General features: G+C 45.8%; 1 protein-coding gene across 3 annotated transcripts in view; it reads right to left on the bottom strand.

Annotated features, from left to right (window-relative positions):
- LOC146863805 (phospholipid-transporting ATPase ID-like) overlaps positions 1 to 20361 on the bottom strand; it is a 696782-nt gene that overhangs the window by 225155 nt on the left and 451266 nt on the right. For all 3 annotated transcript variants that reach the window (XM_085628123.1, XM_085628125.1, XM_085628124.1), the window contains exons 4-6: positions 8781 to 8894; positions 2993 to 3091; positions 541 to 602 (exon numbers count right to left, since the gene is read on the bottom strand). In XM_085628123.1, the coding sequence (XP_085484249.1) occupies positions 541 to 602; positions 2993 to 3091; positions 8781 to 8894 (275 nt within the window). The remainder of the gene's footprint in view (positions 1 to 540; positions 603 to 2992; positions 3092 to 8780; positions 8895 to 20361) is intronic.

Below are 20361 nucleotides of genomic sequence, written 5' to 3' on the forward strand. Positions count from 1 at the left end.
TGTATCCTGGGATTCCCAAGGCGATGCCATTTATATTTCTTGCACTTAGACTTGGTGATTTGTCGGAAACTCCATCACATCAGTATCACCTACTTTTTGGGGAACGACGGACACATTCCATGACAGGTTCAAAGTTTTCTTTCTGAATGTGCTGTTTAGCTGCCCTAATAATTCTAGTATTGAACTGTCAATTACTGTAGTGTCGAGTGTCAAGAAGGCGACTGCACCAGAATCATTAATGTGTTAATGGGTCTGCAGGAAGTGGAGAGGCCCATCACTGACGTTCTCCATGTCAGAGGCCAAGCACGCTGATGCGTCTACCTCCAACGGTAGCGGCCACAGTGAAGAGAGCCAATGGCTGAAGTGGGCTGACCAACTTTGCATACTGAGTGGAAGCAAAATGTGAATGACATTTGAACAGACCAATGGATGAAGAGTGCTGACAAAAACATATATATGTATTTACACTGGAACACTGCCTACCTTATCCATACCCCATACCTGTAACACAACTGAACGTACATATAAAGTGGTACCTACTTCGCATCTCTAAGCACCTGCACCGTCCGGTTGTTAACTTGGTTGTCACTTTTGTGGCGATACTAGAGAGACAAAAGAGAGCACATCTAATCCGCTGTTAAAACTGTAATTTCCCCAAACACTGGGGCTGCCAAATCAATATTTCTTACATTTGTTTTGCAAGATTCTGGTACTGCATTAACCACATCCCTAGTATGCTTTGGGACTATTTGCAATGTATAGCACGGAATACATTTTGGTTATAAAATATCCAAGATTAAAATATAAACAATGGGTTTGTAGGTGCTGCACTGTAAGAGGGTGTAGCGAGGAAGAGGAACACGTGAGGGTGTGCACACGCACACAAACACACACACACAACTGCATACAGCCTTACTGGGAAATGGGGTGGAACAAGAGATGTGGCGGGAGAGAATCAAATTCACCAGCTGACCACAAGAGAGCAGGGTTGGAGACCATCAGCTCCAAGCATATTAATGGGAAAAGGTAGTATTAGAAAAACTAAGGATCCTGGGAGAAATCGCGGCAAATGTTGTAAACCACTGTCAGTCGCTCAGGGTAGCATTCCAACTCATCATTTCCTCATACTGTGCCACTTTGGACAGTGGCCACACATATGCAAATGAGTACAGACCCTGTCTCTCATGGGAAAAGCCCCTCCAGAGCTGCCATGCAGGGTGAACTGTAAGTGTGCTTTATGCATGTGCTGCTTCCTCCATTTATGAGTGTAGCATTGTATGTGAAGCAGCCATTCAGACCCAGAAGTGAAGCAGCGGTTATTGCCATAGCGGGGTGCACGATTGGTAAAGGATGGGAGGCGGGGGAGAGTGCTGCTTGGCCATCGTGTATGGTGCCAGGACAAAGTGTCGGGGCGGGGGAAGAAACAAAACAAAAAACAAATAAAATGAAAAACGTACCTGAATCTGGCTGCATGGCCGCTGTCCTGGCTCCACTGCAGGCACCGGCTCCCAGACTGCCCTGCGGCCAATCCGGACGCTGCTCTCACAGTTTGAGAGCAGCTTCAGGATTGGCCTGAACACCCTCGATCTGCGCTCCTAGGGAGACTGGGAGCCTGTGCCGGCGGTCCCGACCCAGCAACGCAGCTCAGGTTGGAGACCGCTTCAGTGCGCGTAAAGGTTTGGCTGGCCAAACCGTCATGCGCACTGACAACAGTGCACCTACCACTCCCCCTCCTGCCTTTCATCCCTATGGCCCCCTAGACTCCATGGTGGGAGAAAAATAAAATGATAATAAACATGCTTTATTATCGTTTCCTTTTCAAGTTTTGCAGCTGCTGCTGCTGCTGGCACGGGGTGGCGACGCTCCTCCGACAAAGCGGATGAGCCGCTGCTGCTGCATAGAGAAGCAGTGGTGCGTGACGGATGGAGGGGAACGGTGAATCCCATATAGAGAAGCAGCGGTGCGTGATGGATGGAGGGGAGCGGTGAATCACATATAGAGAAGCAGCGGTGCGTGACGGATGGAGGGGAGCGGTGAATCCCATATAGAGAAGCAGCGGTGCATGACGGATGGAGGGGAGCGGTGAATCCCATATAGAGAAGCAGCGGTGCGTGACGGATGGAGGGGAGCGGTGAATCCCATATAGAGAAGCAGCGGTGCGTGACGGACGGAGGGGAGCGGTGAATCCCATATAGAGAAGCAGCGGTGCGTGACGGATTGAGGGGAGCGGTGAATCCCATATAGAGAAGCAGCGGTGCATGACGGATGGAGGGGAGCGGTGAATCCCATATAGAGAAGCAGCGGTGCGTGACGGATGGAGGGGAGCGGTGAATCCCATATAGAGAGGCAGTCGTGGGTGATGGACAAGGAGGCAGTTGTGAATGTCCTATAGAGAGGCTGTGGTGGGTGACACATAGGGAGGCTACTGGATGAGCTATATGCGTTGGCAAGAATTGGAAGCAGGGGTGGGAGAAGTACAGGGAAGCAGTGGTTGGGGTTGCACAGGAAAGCGCTGGTGGATAACGTTTAGGGAACCAATGGAGAGCATCATTCATGAAGCAGCGTTGGGGTGGCACCGGAAGGAATAAGTCGAGGATTGTTTGGGAAATAAGTGCTGGGAAGTGAAGGGGGAGCAGTCCTGGGGTTCCTATAGAGAAAGTGGTGGGAGTCAGTGAGTGAATATATGGGAGGATCTTCCTCAGGGCGGTAGCGGCAGCCCTGCAGGAGACCAGAAATCAGAGTGCTCAAGAAGGAAGACACGGTGTGAGCATTAGGGATGGCCGAAAGTGTGGATGGTACAAAGAAGCATGGCTGCATCTATTGATCCATGGAGGATTCCAGCTGCCAGTGCTTCCAGTCTAGGACCAAGAGTCCCCGTTGAGAGCTTGCCGCAAATATAAGTAGATTCTTCAGTCACTATGACGATCACTAAAACGTAGATAAGTAATATGGACTCAAACAATGAGATAGATTGATACAAACTGCCCCTTACGTAATCGTCTGTTGCATCCTTGATGGCGGACACTGCGAGCACGAGCACCAGCGGGACCACAGTCGTGAACCAGGGTAAGGAAGACACTTGAGGGATGACCTGTGAACAGAAGCACACGTAGAAACATGACGCCAAAGACAGAACACGTTAGGACCAGCGATATCATGCTACCATCTGCACACACAGAACAACACACCTAGGTTACGTGTTACTATCAATGTGCCACAACAGGAGTTTGCGTTCATACCTCAAATATTTAACATTTGTTTCTTATTTATTTTCCTCAGTTATCAAATTTGGCTCAACCAATATCAGCCAGGATTCCACTACATCCATGAGTTATCTTAATGCATTCCCCAATTTATTTATAGATTTTACGAACGCCCATCCTGTTTCACAGCACATTGTTTCGGAAATTGAAGATCATTTAACTCATTATTCAGTTTATCTATCAATTTTTAAGTTCAATTGTTTTGTTAAACAATATTTCAATAGTCTTTCATGATTTAATTACAACTGGAGTGTGTTTTTACTGGTCAGAATGTAAGCAAGAAAGCTCTCTAGTGCACAGCCCCCAGATCTCCTCCCCTTTAAAAAGAAACAACCCACAGGGATGGGGTCGCCAAGTCCTAAAAAGGCTTAGAGAGGAGGAGCACATGGCCCCTACCCCTTTAAAGTGCATAGGGCTCTGGGAGATGGGGTCCCCAGGGCCAGGCCCTGTGGTCAAACCTCTGTTGCGCCCGGCCGAGGGTCGTGTGCGGCGTGGAGCTGGCTGCCTTTGGGGGGGGGCTTGGCCACCGGGCCTGGCTGCAGGTCAGGCCTTGTGACGAACGTCCCACTGCGCACGGGCTTCAGCCAACGGCTGTGCGTGGCGTAGGAGTTGGATTTACATATGGTAATTAAATATTACTTTATGTTAAAATAAAATTCACTGAAAAAACCAAAGGTTTAAGTAGCGTTATAATGAGGTGAAATGCTCAGAACAACGTAAGGTTTTAAACTCTAAAAAACACATTCACAGTTATAGTTATCTCAAGTAACTATAACTCATGCCGTTTAGAGATCTGAATTGGTAGCAGTGGCCCAAATGTACTAATTTATTGCAAGTGCAGTGTGCATCCAAATGTCCAGAGCTGCTTCATGCAAGAGGGTAAGCACAGCGCAGAGCCTTATCTACTAAGATCAGCCTGCTCCTGGTGTAACCCCCTGCGGTGGTGCACAAACAGGCTGCGTTGCGAGAAGCACAGCCTCGCACCATGGGATCCCAAGGGCTGTGCTGCGTTGTGCACAAGAGAACCATAAGTGTGATCTGGTGTCATGTCCTGCGGTGGTGCACAAACAGGCTGCGTTGCGAGAAGCACAGCCTCGCACCATGGGATCCCAAGTGCTGTGCTGCATTGTGCAAAAGAGAACCACAGGTGTGATCTGGTGTCATCCCCTGCGGTGGTGCACAAACAGGCTGCGTTGCGAGAAGCACAGCCTCGCACCATGGGATCCCAAGTGCTGTGCTGCGTTGTGCAAAAGAGAACCACAGGTGTGATCTGGTGTCATCCCCGGCAGTGATGCAGAAACAGGCTGCGTTGCGAGAAGCACAGCCTCGCACCATGGGATCCCAAGTGCTGTGCTGCGTTGTGCAAAAGAGAACCATAGGTGTGATCTGGTGTCATGCCCTGTGGTGGTGCACAAACAGGCTGTGTTGCAGGAAGCACAGCCTCGCACCATGGGATCCCAAGTGCTGTGCTGCGTTGTGCAAAAGAGAACCATAGGTGTGATCTGGTGTCATCCCCTGCGGTGATGCAGAAACAGGCTGCATTGCGAGAAGCACAGCCTCGCACCATGGGATCCCAAGTGCTGTGCTGCATTGTGCAAAAGAGAACCATAGGTGTGATCTGGTGTCATGCCCTGTGGTGGTGCACAAACAGGCTGCGTTGCGAGAAGCACAGCCTTGCACCATGGGATCCCAAGTGCTGTGCTGCGTTGTGCAAAAGAGAACCATAGGTGTGATCTGGTGTCATCCCCTGCGGTGATGCAGAAACAGGCTGCGTTGCGTGAAGCACAGCCTCGCACCATGGGATCCCAAGTGCTGTGCTGCGCTGTGCAAAAGAGAACCATAGGTGTGATCTGGTGTCATTCCCTGTGGTGGTGCAGAAACAGGCTGCGTTGCGAGAAGCACAGCCTCGCACCATGGGATCCCAAGTGCTGTGCTGCATTGTGCAAAAGAGAACCATAGGTGTAATCTGGTGTCATGCCCTGTGGAGGTGCAGAAACAGGCTGCGTTGCGAGAAGCACAGCCTCGCACCATGGGATCCCTAGTGCTGTGCTGCGTTGTGCAATAGAGAACCACAGGTGTGATCTGGTGTCACCCCCTGCCATGGTGCAGAAACAGGCTGCGTTGCGAGAAGCACAACCTCGCACCATGGGATCCCAAGTGCTGTGCAGCGTTGTGCAATAGAGAACCATAGGTGAGATCTGGTGTCATCCTCTGCGGTGGTGCAGAAACAGGCTGCGTTGCGAGAAGCACAGCCTCGCACCATGGGATCCCAAGTGCTGTGCAGCGTTGTGCAATAGAGAACCACAGGTGTGATCTGGTGTCACCCCCTGCCATGGTGCAGAAACAGGCTGCGTTGCGAGAAGCACAACCTCGCACCATGGGATCCCAAGTGCTGTGCTGCGTTGTGCAATAGAGAACCATAGGTGTGATCTGGTGTCATGCCCGGTGCCTGCACACAAAAAGGCCTCTTTACACGACCCAAAGCTTACACCACGGTGCAGAATGAGGGTGTGCGTGATATTTGAACTGGAAGCACGCCCTTCCTGTACAAAGTCCACTAGGTACACACCTGAGAAAGTTCCCACGCATTGAATGTGTGTTGTGCTCTGCAGCACAGATGGAATGCTCCGATATCTTATTGGAAAGGAACACATTTCCCCTCGTTTGCACCTGCTTAAAGTTTTTGATGCAAAGCCCAAAGCCCATAGATGTTTGCAATGATCCGCTTCACGAACACTCCCTCGACGCAAAGGAGCGCAAAGCAGCTCAAAGGGGTTTTCGTACTACATAGAGTTCCCCTTTCCAGCCCAAAACACATCTTGTCCTACATAGTACATTGCATCACTCTAAGTTGCACTAGTGTAGCGTACAACTATACAAACCTGGGCCAACATCTTTCACAGGCGGCCATTGATCTGGAGCAGATTCTCACCATTTAGAAGGGTCGCTTCATTTATTTCTTGATGAAATCCGTCCAATGTTGCTTCCCTATTCAGTTTTACATCCCATCAAAATATCGAATAATTACATGTGTGTAATATCACGTCTACATGTTTTGCTTTATGTTACGCATTCTATTTCCTTTCTTTTGGCATTGTTTATCTCTGTTTTTTCAAAATTGCCTGAAATTATTGGATTCACTTCAGTGGTCTCAAATGTACTGTAAATCCAATCCCAGTAAATAGATTCAAACATAGAATGAGGCATTTAATAACTCGTGGCTTCCCTGATGATGGAGCGATGCACATGTCAAAGACCAGAGCAGCTCTGCCTCATTCCCTTGTCAATGTTGACGCTTTCAGTCCACGAGTTTATCATTACAGCCAGTTCTGAGACATTCTATGGGGGGCGCATCAGCCTCCACCTAGGGAAGCCCCTTTTCAATATTGATCATCCATAGCTTTGATCAGAGGCCTGATCTATCGACAGCACTGCCAGTGGGTATGCCTACTCATGCAGTCACACACACATGCATGCCCAGGCTTGTGAAGCGGGGCCTGCTGGTGTTCGGATACAATGTCAGCATCACTCATGGTTGCCAATTCTTGCAGTATATGTCTGTGAATCACAGATTCTTAAATATTTAGGCCTCTAACAAGGATTTAGGAGTCTTCAAAAACCTACTGAAGTAGGCGCATCTCTTGTGTCTTCATGTAGAAGGGCCCAAGAGCTTCACCTGCTTGAAATAAGTCCTTATCCGGGCCGCCTGGGCCAGGAGCCTCCCACTGGCAGATTATCATCGCCTCTCATGATCGCAGGATCTCTCCTTCCCTAGTTCCTTCCATTCAATATCCCCGAGTCTGCCGAAGTTATATTATCCAATAACCATTTCACTTGGAACAGACTCCTGCTTAATCCTTTAAAGGGGTGAGTAATAGTCAACAAACGGGGACTCGATTAGAAGCTTTGCGGATCCACCGTAGTATGTTTCTCTTCCCTTCCCTCATTTTCACCACTCAGTACAAGTCTTTGAGCCCTTTTCACCTGTTTTAACTACAGGACGACGTCCAAGTGCCTCCTTTACATTCCTGTCATGTTTATCGTTAGCATCTGGGTGATATTCTGTAGTGATTGCTACTCATCTTTCTTGCTCATCCTCTGCTGTCACCATGTGGAATGTTGGTACTCATGATGACACATGAGAATGTTGGGTTCCTGGCTCTGAGTTCAGTTGGGAGCTTGGGGCTGAGCTGTTAGGAGACAGCTCCTGGTGGGGTTTTCTTCATCCTTCTTAACATCTTGATACCTTGACTACTATCTTGTACCATCTACTAAATAAATACTTATTCTTACAAGAACCTACGTGGACCTGATCCTCATTTACTTCACAACGGATTCAAATGCAGTCTCTGTGATATTCCAGTCCATACACCCATTCTGTGATATTCTTTCCTTAGGGGACTTACATGTACGGAAATAACCCTGTATTTGTAAAGCGCAAACTAATCACCCGTAAGGGTCTCAAGGCGCTGGCGGCCGTAGGAGACATTAGGTAAAAAAACATGACGTCTTCCTCTGCACGACTTTACGTCAATCCTGGCATTCCTAAACACCTTCCAGGTATAAATATGCCTTCCCTTACCATGGCAAACCACGGCACGGCTCGGCACGACTTGACTGCACGGTTCGCCACAGCAAGTTCGGAAGAGACCATATCCCGGTCTGACGCACTGACCAGACGCTGTCATCCCTGCTCGCAGAGAATCCAGCTTCCAGTGTTCTGACTCCCCTTCGTGGGCTGTTAGAGTTTGAGACCCGGAAAGAGATTCCCACCTCTCTCATTCTAAGGTATGGAGTTGACAAGAACCTAGAGGGACTCTTGACATACAAACTTAGTATATATCATACTATAGAAAACAGCACTTACTCTTACCTTGTACTACACTTAGGTTAAGTACACTGGGGTAGAACTATTTAGAAACATCAGATGAGTATTCACTTTTTAGCCTGTGTTCTTTATGTATGTATATATGATTATATGTCATAGCTAAAAGACAATGCTAGTGCAGTATTATTTCTTCTTACTGCTTACGCTGTGCGTATTATATCTTGTTTATTGTCTAATGATTGTAACAGCTCACATCTCTTACACGAGAAACAAGACTGTTCAATAAACCCTTTTATTGAAACGCCCGTCTATCTGTTTCTGTGTAACTCTGAAGAAACTAAGCATGCACGATTGACTGAGTGAAACTGTTATCTATTGTTTCCACGATTCTGAGATGCATTCCGATTCTAAGGGAAACAAAGTTGTAATGTTTATGCGGTTGTCAGAAACTAATCCCTTCTTGTTCATTCGAGACGTTTCTAGTGACCTCTGAGTTAGCTGGCACACACAAGTAATGAAGTTTAATGTACTCGATAGGAGCATACTGACCTTAGTCCTATGCAAAAACTATAGTGTATATTATTCCAATGCGCAGAGCCTATAAGGGAAATAGGAACTACACTACAGTTCCGCACCACACACAAGTACAGATCATAGATATCAGGTAGGTGAAAGAGTTGCATCCTTACCTGCAAAATCAGCAGGAACACAAAATAGATGTTTGCCACTCTCTGGAACTGCTCGAACAGGTTGAGGAAGAGGAAGGTGAAGACGTTGTATTTGGATGTCTTGATCTCATTAGTCTGTGAATAGAAAGCGCACATCACTAAACATGGGGCTATACAGTCTACTCCACCTTTACTTACGTTTGTTAAATTCCAACCCTGGCCTCAGTGTTCAAAGTCACGTGCTCTTGTTTAACCCTAAGTGCGGCATTTATGTATTTAACAGTTTTATACAGCGTCCCAGTATTAATGGAAGTACCAAACAGCTTTAGAAGGGAACAAAACATGACTGGCAGAAAGAATCACATGAAACAGAAGTTAAAGATTAAAAGGAGTTCTCGGTTAGGACTGAACACCAAGAGAACGTTCTAAATTCAGAAACAACTGGAAAAGGTGGTCTTTAAAAATTCACGTGGAGGAAGGGGTGGGGTTGGTGATGCTGAAAGGTACTTGTAAGATAACAGGACAGTTTATTGCCTTAAAGAATTGTATGCAACGGATAAGGCCCAATTCAAAAAGGTAAACATACATGTGTATATTTATTGCTACAACTATGTGTAACTCTAGACTTATTTTCCTTTTCTCAATTTCTGAGAATAGGTGTACACCTGGGTGTAGCCTTACATGTCTCCACCTCCTCAGATCAGGAGGTTTCAGCCTCCTACAACGGGCTTTAGCACATGAAGTTGCTACTAGTAATTTTGCACATATAGATGGAGATCTCGGCCACCATGGCAGAATTCTACCTATGGGAAAGTATATGGCACATAATTAAAATGTATTATTCTCTAAAAAAAACATTAAAATGTTTTAATTCATAATATAAATGTAAATTAATATAATATACTTTTTATTAACCTAGAACTAATACAATTAAATGTTATAGCACATTAACTTAAACTAAATGTGGATTAAATAATTATTTAATTTAAATATATGTATTTCAATGTCAAAATATTTGTTTAATAATTCTATGATACATAACGTTCTTAATACACACACACATATTGAAATAATTTAAAGTATTTAACATGAGTTTCTGTGAAGTGTTATTTTATGTCCCTACCCTCCATTGTGTTCTGTGGGAGTGTTTTAATGTACCTGTGAACAGCGATGTGTGGTGCTCCACTTACTCCAAGGCTAGGCTGGAGTGCTTTTGAGCCTCTTGTTACACCTTAAGGGCTGTATTCGTTTTAGAAGTGTAATTTGGGAATAACAATTACCCTTTAATCTTACTCTATGATGGGTTTGTAGTAGCATGCCTACACAAACTCTACAGACCACTCCCATTTAGTAGTAAGTATTCTCCATTTTCCATCCACTCCCATTTGTCTCTCCCACAGTTACAACAAAAACATACACCTATGCGTTTGCAGGTCTCCAGCTCTATATTTGTAAATTCACTTTTGTAGTATGTGTGTAGTACTACCGTGCTACTACTTTACGAACTACAAAATCCAGTTTGTCATTAGGGCCCATACGCTCATGAATATGATTTGACCAAAACGATGTTTCATGTCACCACAAAAGAATATATTAAAATGTTGACGCCAGCTCATTAACATCATTACTTTATGCTTGATTTTCCATTTTTAGAACAAGTGAATAGTCAGCAAACACTCCCCTTGGACAATAACCAATGATATTGTGTACACCAGCCATAATACCACTGTCACACCAGTACTTATTCTAGTGCTTATACCTGAGTGCTCTAGTTCAGTCCCCATCATTCCACAAGCCCCATCCTTCTTTCATTCCGCCTCCTAGCCCTCTCTAGAACAGCTCCAGCTGATATGATCTAGAGAGAATATTGACTAGACATCCCTCCAGGGTTATACATGCAGATTGTAATATGCTATTTATTACCATTGTTGAAAGTGGGAAAGTGTCATGACAAAATGTGAAGTCTTTGGCCTTGAGCCGAGGGGTTGGCCACAGGGCCTGGCCATAACAAACCTGGCCCTGGGTACCAGCCCATGCCTGTTTGCCAGAGCAGGCACTCAATTCCTGTTATGCACACCCTTTGACTGTGTGCATGGATTTTTTTCTCTGGTTTTTTTATCTATAAAAATTGTTTTACTTTTTTTCACTTCTTACATATTTGAGGGAAATCATAATTTTCAGCACAAAATCGACCCTTTTTTGCAGTGCACAAAAAGGCAGCCGTGAGACAGTATTTGGGTCCCCTTTTCCACACCTCTGGTTGGCCTGCATCGCTCCTCTTTACCGGGGCACCTCACAATGTACATACATTTAGTCATGAGCTAAGAAAAACACAAATACCAATAAACGTGTCCATGTAAATCCTTTTTTTTTGTTGCACGTTCTTCTCTTGGACACTTGAAATAGTTAGTCTTCAGTTGATATAGTACAGGAGTATCACAACCACGCACATACATCAGTAAACATCTTCAAATACATGTAATGATTCAAAATCAGCCATACAGCCAACATGTATTTTCGCGATACTCTCGCTTCTTCAGGGGGTGTTGGTAACATAAGATATCACTATTAACAACTTGAAATAAGTGCATACAAAAAGAACTTGTTACAGATGCAAAGCTTATGATGACGTCCCAGATCAAAACATTTTTAAAATAATTTCTTAAATAATTGTGCTAAGGAAGACCTCAAAAGAAAAAATAGGGAATAGAAAGAAAGAAAAAAAAAGACAAAGCGAAGAAAAAGGCATCTATATATCAAAGATATACCTAACTAGAGAGACCTGAACCTCTCATTACAATAACTAAGGTTCCGGTCCAATATACGGTAAAAAATACCGTGTCATCTCAAAATGGATCATTAGCCCAATAAAATCACTCACTATTTTGAGGTTTCTAAGATACAGTTTATCAAGAATATACAGATATATTCCAAAACAAGAATTTTGCTATAAGTGTTGTACGCACCACCTGTGTCACCATACTAATAAATGAGTCAAAATGTCCCTCACATATGACATCGCGTTATTAAGAATCAGGTAAAAAAAAAATATGTTGTTCTCCTATCTTCGTAAATACTCATTTCGGTATACAAAAAGGTTTATAAAAAGATACTACACAATACCTTTCCAAAATTGTTTCCATGGCACACTTTCACAAAGTACTCCTTGAATCTGATTCTTCCAATTCTTTGTGCTCCAATATGTTGTTCAATAACTTCCTTCAATAGCTAAAACATATATGCATATACATGTATACATCTAAATCTAAATCAGAGGTCTATTCAATAAAAACCCATTCAAGCAAAAAGTAGAGCTCATCACTCCAACTTCATAATTCAAAATTAGAAATTTGATCTCAGCAGGTCACTATCCCTGTGATGGCTGCGATTCCTAATGGTTTGCAAATTGCAACCTACCTTATTGATATTCATGAGGTAGGGAGATATGCGACGCACTAGCATTCACATATTAAAAACATTTCATATATTTAGACTACTGATTACCAAATAGTGATTCAGAAAAAAATCGCTATTTGGGAATCATTAGTCTAAAGGAACTTACAGACCATGTATTTGTAAAGCGCACGTTCACCCAAGGGTATCATGGTTTGAATAACAGATGTTTATGTTACATCTGGCCCTATGCCCCCAAGTACCGTAATGGCTGCCAGCAACATTTTCCTTCATGTTGCTAGCAGCCAATCAGAGCCTTGTGCTCCTGCATGAGCAAGATGGCCCAAGAGTAAAAATGTCCCCTGGCCAATCAGAATGCTCTATTTTTTTTAATTAGGTTTGAGGGACTCTCACAAGAGTCCCTCAAATCCAACCATACAGATGAACAAATATTTTTGTATCCTAATGTTTCAAAAACTACTAAATGTATTTACACCAAACTACAAAAACCAGGGGCCATGTTATCAAGGAACGGCGATAACATTATCCCCGCTTTAGCGGCAGGAAACTGCTGCTAAAGCGGCGATAATGGGCTTGATAATATGCCCTTGTGAATTCCCATAGAAGCCCAGGTTCTGGTGTGAACCTGGGCTTCTATGGGAATTCACAAGGGCATATTATCAAGCACATTATCACCGCTTTAGCGGCAGTTTCCTGCCGCTAAAGCGGCGATAATGTTATCGCTGTTCCTTGATAATATGGCCCCAGGTTTTCTGGACCAAGATCTAGCTTCCTGCTAAATTTGTTGTAATTCCATTCGACCATTTTTGCGGTAGTGCTTCTTAAAAAGTCTATGGAAAATGCATGGGGATTAAGAGTTTTGAGCCCTCCCCTTTCTCTCGCTCCGCGCTACACGGATCACCCGGAAACTTTCCATGCAAAAACTTGGCAGAAAAGACAAGCGTTTTGGAAAGTTTTGTATAGATTTGTTAAACGACGTCAACGTTATTATTCTTATGGAACTGCAAGCCTAACTATAACTACCCAGTGAGATATATATACATATTTTAACTGCATCCCATTTTCCTTAAAGGAAGTAATAAAAAGAATATACCTTTAGGCCCTGGGATATGGGATCCATGCCCAACAGTGGCTTGGGGAGGGGAGCGCACACACACCCCTCCCCTTTTTGAAAGCAAAGCACCACGGGGTCACCTGGGCCAATAGTGGCTTGGGGAGGGGACTGTGCGAGCCCTTTCCCCAGCAGGGAGTTGGCTGCTTGTAGGTGGGTTGGATGCAGGGCCTGGTCGCAGGTGGGAGCGCAAGTTATAGTTGCGTTAGGGCACTAGAGATAACTGTGAATTTTATGGCAAGACCGGAGGCTCCTATTATGCTATCTTTTCTTGCATTTATTTCAATATCAGCAAGATAAGGGTAAAACTACACTCCCCAGAAGGCTGCAGGAGAAAACTACTGGCCAATGGGGAGAACAATAACAAAAAACAAACCAATCAGGTCAGGCCAACCATATAAGGACCTATCTGACCGCAAGCAGTCCTCTTTTCTTGCTGCTTGCAGTCAGATAAGTCGACTATTTTATTTCTCTTACTTAAAATTCCGTATTTACAATTGTTTAAGCACATTTTACTTGTTTCTTTGTTGCTTGGTTTCCGCTTTGTTTCTCGAGCGTTTCACACGCTGAGTTGCCGTGGTTACGGCTTTGTTTCCAACTACGTTTTTTCATTCCCCCCTCGGTTGTCAGTTTGACGCGTCTGCTCCCACGCGCGCGCGCGCTGTGTTTACTTTGCCGGTTTTGTTTCTCCTCACGTTTGCTGCCTCTGTGCCGCCTCGCCTTTCCCACCGCTATCTGCCTCTATATTGCTGCTTTCACGCGCTCTCCTCAGCGCTCCTCTGCCGGCTTGGTGACACACCTCCTCAGGCTCTTCTTTCACCGGCAAGCTTGCTGGTACACGCCCCCTTGGTTCTCTTGACACGGTTAACCCCTTATTTGCCAGTTTCTATTACAATGGAGATTCCCAGCTCTCCTGAGCTTGACAATGAGGAAACTGCTAATTTTAAAACAGATTTAAGCAATTTTATTAATTCTTCTGTGGAGACTGCAGTAGAACACTCCATGCAAAGAGTGTCAAAGACAATGGAAAATTCTCTCATCAGTATTATGACCAAAGCTTTGGCCCAGTCTGCGGGGGAACGCAGAAAACGAAAACTGGTTCCTGCCACTCTGTTACCCAAAAAAGTGTCACATGTGGTCAGCGAGGTTTCCTCGCGCAAGATTGAGGATGTTATTCCTCCCAGGCCTCAGTCAAAGGAGGGGTCTACTTTGACATTTGGCAAAAGTAAAGCCAAGCTTAAAAACGTGGAGGTTCCTAGGAAGCTGGTCATTAATACCATCCAGGATACGGATGATGATGATTTGTGTGACACAGACGAAGACACTCTTTTTGACCTTTTTGGTGGTGGCGACGCTTCGCCCCAAAAGCAGAAATTGTCGCCTTTCGAGTCTGAACCTATTCTGGACTCAGAGGGACTTCCTATGTTTGACCCTGCTTTGATTAGACACCCAAATTCTACGGAATGGTTTCCCCTTCCTCATGTGGGGGAGTATATTTCTTCAAAGTTGCGCCAACCTCTGGATAAATCAGTCAGAGCTAAATTAAAATCCGAATGCCCCAAACCTTCTTTGGCCTCTAACATCACGGTCACTCCCGCCATTGACCAACTGCTCCTCACCTTTTTTTCTAAGTTCGGTAAGGACCCTCGTAAGGGGGTGGACAGAGCATGGTCCTCTTGTCAGGACAAACTCTTGGATATGGTGGGCCCCCTTGCCCGCATTTTGGATCTGGCAGAGTCGGCGCGCTCAGAGGAGCTGGTGCTAAATCCTGAAGAAGTTTCACTTTGGGCTCAACGTACGTTTTGTTTATTGGGCAATGCCAATGCCGCTATTACGCATGAAAGGCGCAAAGGTCTCCTGATTAAGTTAGACCCTAAGTTAGCCAATTTGGCTTCTCAGGACCCTGGAGTCAAGGCGGACGGCCTAGTCTTTGGGGATTCTTTGGTCAAAGACCTGTCTAAATTCGTTTCCACTTTCGCCTCTCTCGACAAGGCTCAACTTTCTATCAAAAAAGTTTTTGCCCCTCGGGTTTTTGGCAGGGCCGGCAGAGGCAGGAACCGCTCTTCCGGCCGCTTCTCCAATTACCAAGGTTCCAGAGGCGCCTCCAGCGCCGGTTATCAAGAATACAAGCCGCAGTTCTACCCCCAACGTGGCCGTGGCTTCCGGGGTCGTGGCCAGAGAGGCCACAGGGGCAACAGCAACAACTCCAACTTCTCCCAACAAGGTAAGCCTGTCTTCTGGCCCTCCCGTGGGAGGGCGTTTAGCGCTCTTTCTAAGCAAATGGCAAACTTTAACCTCAGACCCTTGGGTTCTCAGTTCTGTCCAAGGTTATCTCATAGAGTTTTACGCTCCTCCTTTCCAGGATACTTTGCCTCCTCCTCTGGTTTTTTCCGCCGACGTGTCGCGCCTCATCTCTCAAGAAATTCATTCCCTGTTGACAAAGAAAGCTATCCTAAGACTCCCATTCGACCCCTCGGGATTTCTAAGCACATTATTTCTGGTTCGCAAAAAGAACAAAAAGATGCGTCCGGTTATCAACCTCAAAGTTTTCAATCAGTTTGTTGTTTACAGACATTTCAAAATGGAGACCATCATTCATTTGCGAGACACTCTGCGAGTCAGCGATTGGTTGGTCCGCTTGGACCTTCAGGATGCGTATCTGACAGTTCCTATCCATCCCTCACATTCCAAGTTCCTCCAGTTTCAATGGCTGGACGTCACTTATCGGTTTTGTTCGCTCCCCTTCGGTCTTTCTTCGGCTCCTTGGTGTTTCACAAAAATCATGAAGCCTGTGGTGGCTTATCTTCGAGCTTTAGGAATTCGTCTGATTATTTATCTGGACGATCTTCTTCTCATGAACGAGAACAAATCAGGTCTCCTGCGGGACCTTCAGGTGACCCGATCCCTTCTGCTCGATCTCGGATTTCTTATCAATCCAGACAAGTCCATGTTGGTTCCCTCTCAAAGTGTGGATTTCCTGGGGTTTCGCGTAGATTCTCCCTCAGCGTCTCTCTTTCTCCCTTCCGAAAAGATCGCAACTATCCGTTCAGAAATTTCTCAGGTTCTTTCTCTTCCCCGAATCTCCCTTCGCTCCCTGGCAAGGATCGTGGGGCTTCTCTCCGCTTCCATTCAGGCCATTTTCCCAGGTCCTCTTCACTATCGAGCTCTTCAGCGTTTAAAAATACGACATCTACGTCAGGGGCTGGCTTATTCAGATCTTATCCTCCTAGACCAAGACTCACGCTCCGAACTTCAATGGTGGATAGACCATTTAGATGCGTGGAACGGAAGGACCATCTTCGCCACGGCCCCAGATCTTGTATTAGAATCCGATGCCAGCCTGGCGGGCTGGGGCGCCCGTTGTGGGCCAATCTCGACTGGAGGTACATGGTCTCTAGAGGAGTCGTCATTGCATATCAACTGTTTATAGATGCTTGCAGGCTCCTTTGCAATCCGTAGCCTCGCAAAGAACAAGGTAAGTTGCTCCATTCTTCTCAGGATGGACAATGTTTCTGCGGTCCGTTACATCAACCGTCTCGGTGGCACAAGATCCAAACCCCTTGCGGAGCTCGCCAAAAGTCTATGGCATTACTGTCTCCTCTACAATCTCTCCCTTCACGCCGAGTATCTCCCCGGCAATCTCAATTCCGTCGCGGATTGGCACTCTCGGTTTCTCCGGGATTCCAGCGATTGGAGGTTACTTCCCTCCGTGTTTCATTCTCTCTCGCTCAAGTGGGGCCCTTTCTTCATCGACCTATTTGCGTCCCGCCTCAATTCCCAGCTACCTCGCTTTTACAGCTGGCGCCCGGATCCGCTAGCTTTAGCGACCGATGCGTTCCTGCAGGATTGGTCTCTTCATCTCAACTACGCTTTTCCTCCCTTCATTATGATCAACAGGGTTCTTTCCCAGGTTCGACGTCAACAAACGTCTCTAATCCTGGTAGTGCCCTTTTGGCAATCCCAGATATGGTTTCCTTCTCTTCTGGAATTAGCGGTGGACTTTCCGGTCCTTCTTCCTCATTCCACGGATCTTCTTCTGGACCCTCGAGGTTCCCCTCACTCCCTCATTCTGGATCGGTCCCTGACTCTTTCGGCCTGGAAGCTCTCCGGCCTCTCTCTTCTGACCAACTCCTTTCTCAGGAAGCTTCACTCTTTATCAGCCGGGCCTGGGCTCCCGGCACTTCCAGAGCATACAATTCCGCTTGGTCTCTTTGGTCAAGCTGGTGTCTGGAACGGTCTATCGATCCCGTTTCAGCCTCTGTGACTTTCGTAGTTAATTTTCTGGCCTCGGAGGCCAGCGCTGGCAAGTCCTATCGCACGGTGAACCTGTACAGATCAGCCATTTCACTTAACCATCATCCCATCGACAATAAACCAGTTGGCTCTCATCCGCTGGTTTGTCGTTTGTTGAGAGGAGTCCGATTTTCCAAACCTCCGTTGGCTAAGTATTCTTCTTTATGGGACGTTAATTTGGTTTTTAAATTGTTTTTGGATTGGCCTGACAATGCTGCTCTATCACTGAAAATGTTATCTGCAAAACTTACTATGTTGTTGTGTTTAGTCTCAATTAAACGTGTCTCTGATGTTAGGGCTTTAGATCTTTCTTCTAGGCAGTATTCTCCTACTGGAGTGTTGTTTCAAGTGCAGAGACGCACAAAGACAAATTTACAATCAGTGTTTTATCCTTACTTCCCAGCTCAACCGAAATTATGTGTGGGTCGCTGCTTAAAAGCTTATGAGCAAAAATCTGCTGACTTTAGGACTTCTTCCCATTCCCAATTGCTCATTTCTTTCCGCAAACCTCACCTTCCTGTTTCTTCTGCTACTCTGGCCCGTTGGGTCCGTTGGATCATGTCTCTTGCGGGCATTGATGCTTCTGTGTTCGGTGCTCATTCTACCAGAGGTGCCATGGCTTCTAAAGCCTTTTGGTCCGGCTCCCGCCTAGAAGATTTCCTTAAGTCAGCAGATTGGTCTAACGATAATGTTTTCAAGACCTTCTATTGTAAACCTGTGATTACTGCTTCTTCTCTGGTTGTTGATATGCTTTGAACTAGCATAATAGGAGCCTCCGGTCTTGCCATAAAATGTAGATTTTCCTAATAAGTTATGACGGAAAGTCTTAATTTTATCAAAGACACGGAGGCGAGTATTATCCCTCCACAACAGCTCTAATTTGTTCTGTTTTCTCCCCCCCTTAGGTACTCCAGCGTTACCACCGCCTTCCTCATGAGCCTGGTCCTACCTCACCGGAGTTCTCGACGTCGACGTCCATCTGTTTGCCTTCATGGTTTCCTCAGGATGTTTCGTCCATGGTGTCTATGACCCAAGAACTTTTTACCTGGATATTGACTGTTTACTTACTGTTATTTTTGGTTCCTTTGTTTTCGACTTCTTCATGATTCGCACAAGAAAAGAGGACTGCTTGCGGTCAGATAGGTCCTTATATGGTTGGCCTGACCTGATTGGTTTGTTTTTTGTTATTGTTCTCCCCATTGGCCAGTAGTTTTCTCCTGCAGCCTTCTGGGGAGTGTAGTTTTACCCTTATCTTGCTGCTATTGAAATAAATGCAAGAAAAGATAGCATAATACTCGCCTCCGTGTCTTTAATAAAATTAAGACTTTCCGTCTTAACTTATTAGGAAAATCTACATTTCAATGTTTTTTGAGTTGGCACTGAGATTTTCACCTAACTAGAACGTCATTTTAACCTTGTTTTTATTTAATATATATATATATATATATATATCTTTGGCTTCCTGTGTATCCGGAATCCTGTTGGAAAGAAGTCATATATATATACCTATTTAGATATATTCACAGAAAGTACATTTTAAACATAGTAAGCAAACATGTACATACACACATATATTATATATATAGATGAAGCTTTGTAGGTTTCCCCACAAGTATTTTTTGTGGCCCAATGTGGACCCTCCTGAAATTCACTTCTAGAGACGCCACAGCCCAAGCTAGCTGAGCAGGCCGATCCCTTTCCCCTTTTAAACCTGTGTAAAGAGCCCCCCTCAGTGAGGCCCCCTGGTGGACACTTGGATTGGTTACAGGCTTTGTGTTCTTTTCCCTGCCAACCAGACACCTAAGGCCGGCTGCCCACAATACAGTATTGCTCCTTTGGTGACCTCTCCAGCCACAAGCCCCTTCCCTCTTTCTACACCCCTTCTTTCCTCTCTCCTGGTTCCTCCTTTGCATCCCTCCTGCCTGAAGGGGGCGCTAATGCTCTCTCATGAAGCCCTTGTGAAATAGAGCGCGTTACTTGTCCTTCTTCTCTGTCAGTGACGCCTCAGTGTCCCTGAGAACCAACCGTGAGTGCTGGCGTGTCTGTGCTTGCGAACCTTTCTTGGTACAAAGAGGAAGCATTAGCTCGGTTGTTCAAAGGGCTGAGGCCATCTGTTAAATATTGACTCTGGGTCTAATCTGATGGAGTGCAGGGCCCGCCCCTTGGATCTGCTGGAAACGGGATGTGAGCTTGGTTTTTGGCCGTATTATGCTTGAAAGGATGAATTTCAGCAGCCCGATGTTTGCCTCGGCGTGGCAAAGGTGAGCACCGGCCTGCCCCAGCCTGCAGAGGAAGCCCCTCCCTCTGTCTGCCTGTGCAGGGGCTCATTCATTTAACAAGGGAGGAGCAACTCCGACCATCAGTCCGTCCCAGGTCTCTGCCAAGTGCAGTCAGTGCTGGCTGATGTACATGGGCCTTAGGGGTCAGCCCCACCCGAAGCAATAGATTCAGGACCCAGGTAAGCGGGGCTGGAACTGTGAGGCATCACTTTCTGTACACTGCAGGGTCAGCACGCCACAGATCCAGTGAGTGGAGCAGACAGCTAAAGTGAGCAGTTCATGTGCAGTACCACACAGTTCCATTTTGAAGGGGGTGATAACAGTGCTCTGTCAGAGAGCGGAAGCATGGACTGCTGCTAGGCCTGGGCTAAATTTCCGTTCTGCTCGCGGAAATTGCGATAATTTGACATTTTCGCATTCCGCGGAGAGCGCGAAAATGTCAAAATTTCCGCATTCCGCATCTTCGCGATATTTCCGCGTGTTTGCGGAGATTTTTAACATTTTC

Source organism: Triturus cristatus, chromosome 2_1 (genome assembly GCF_964204655.1).
Source record: "Triturus cristatus chromosome 2_1, aTriCri1.1, whole genome shotgun sequence".
In the NCBI taxonomy this organism is placed as follows: Eukaryota; Metazoa; Chordata; class Amphibia; order Caudata; family Salamandridae; genus Triturus; species Triturus cristatus.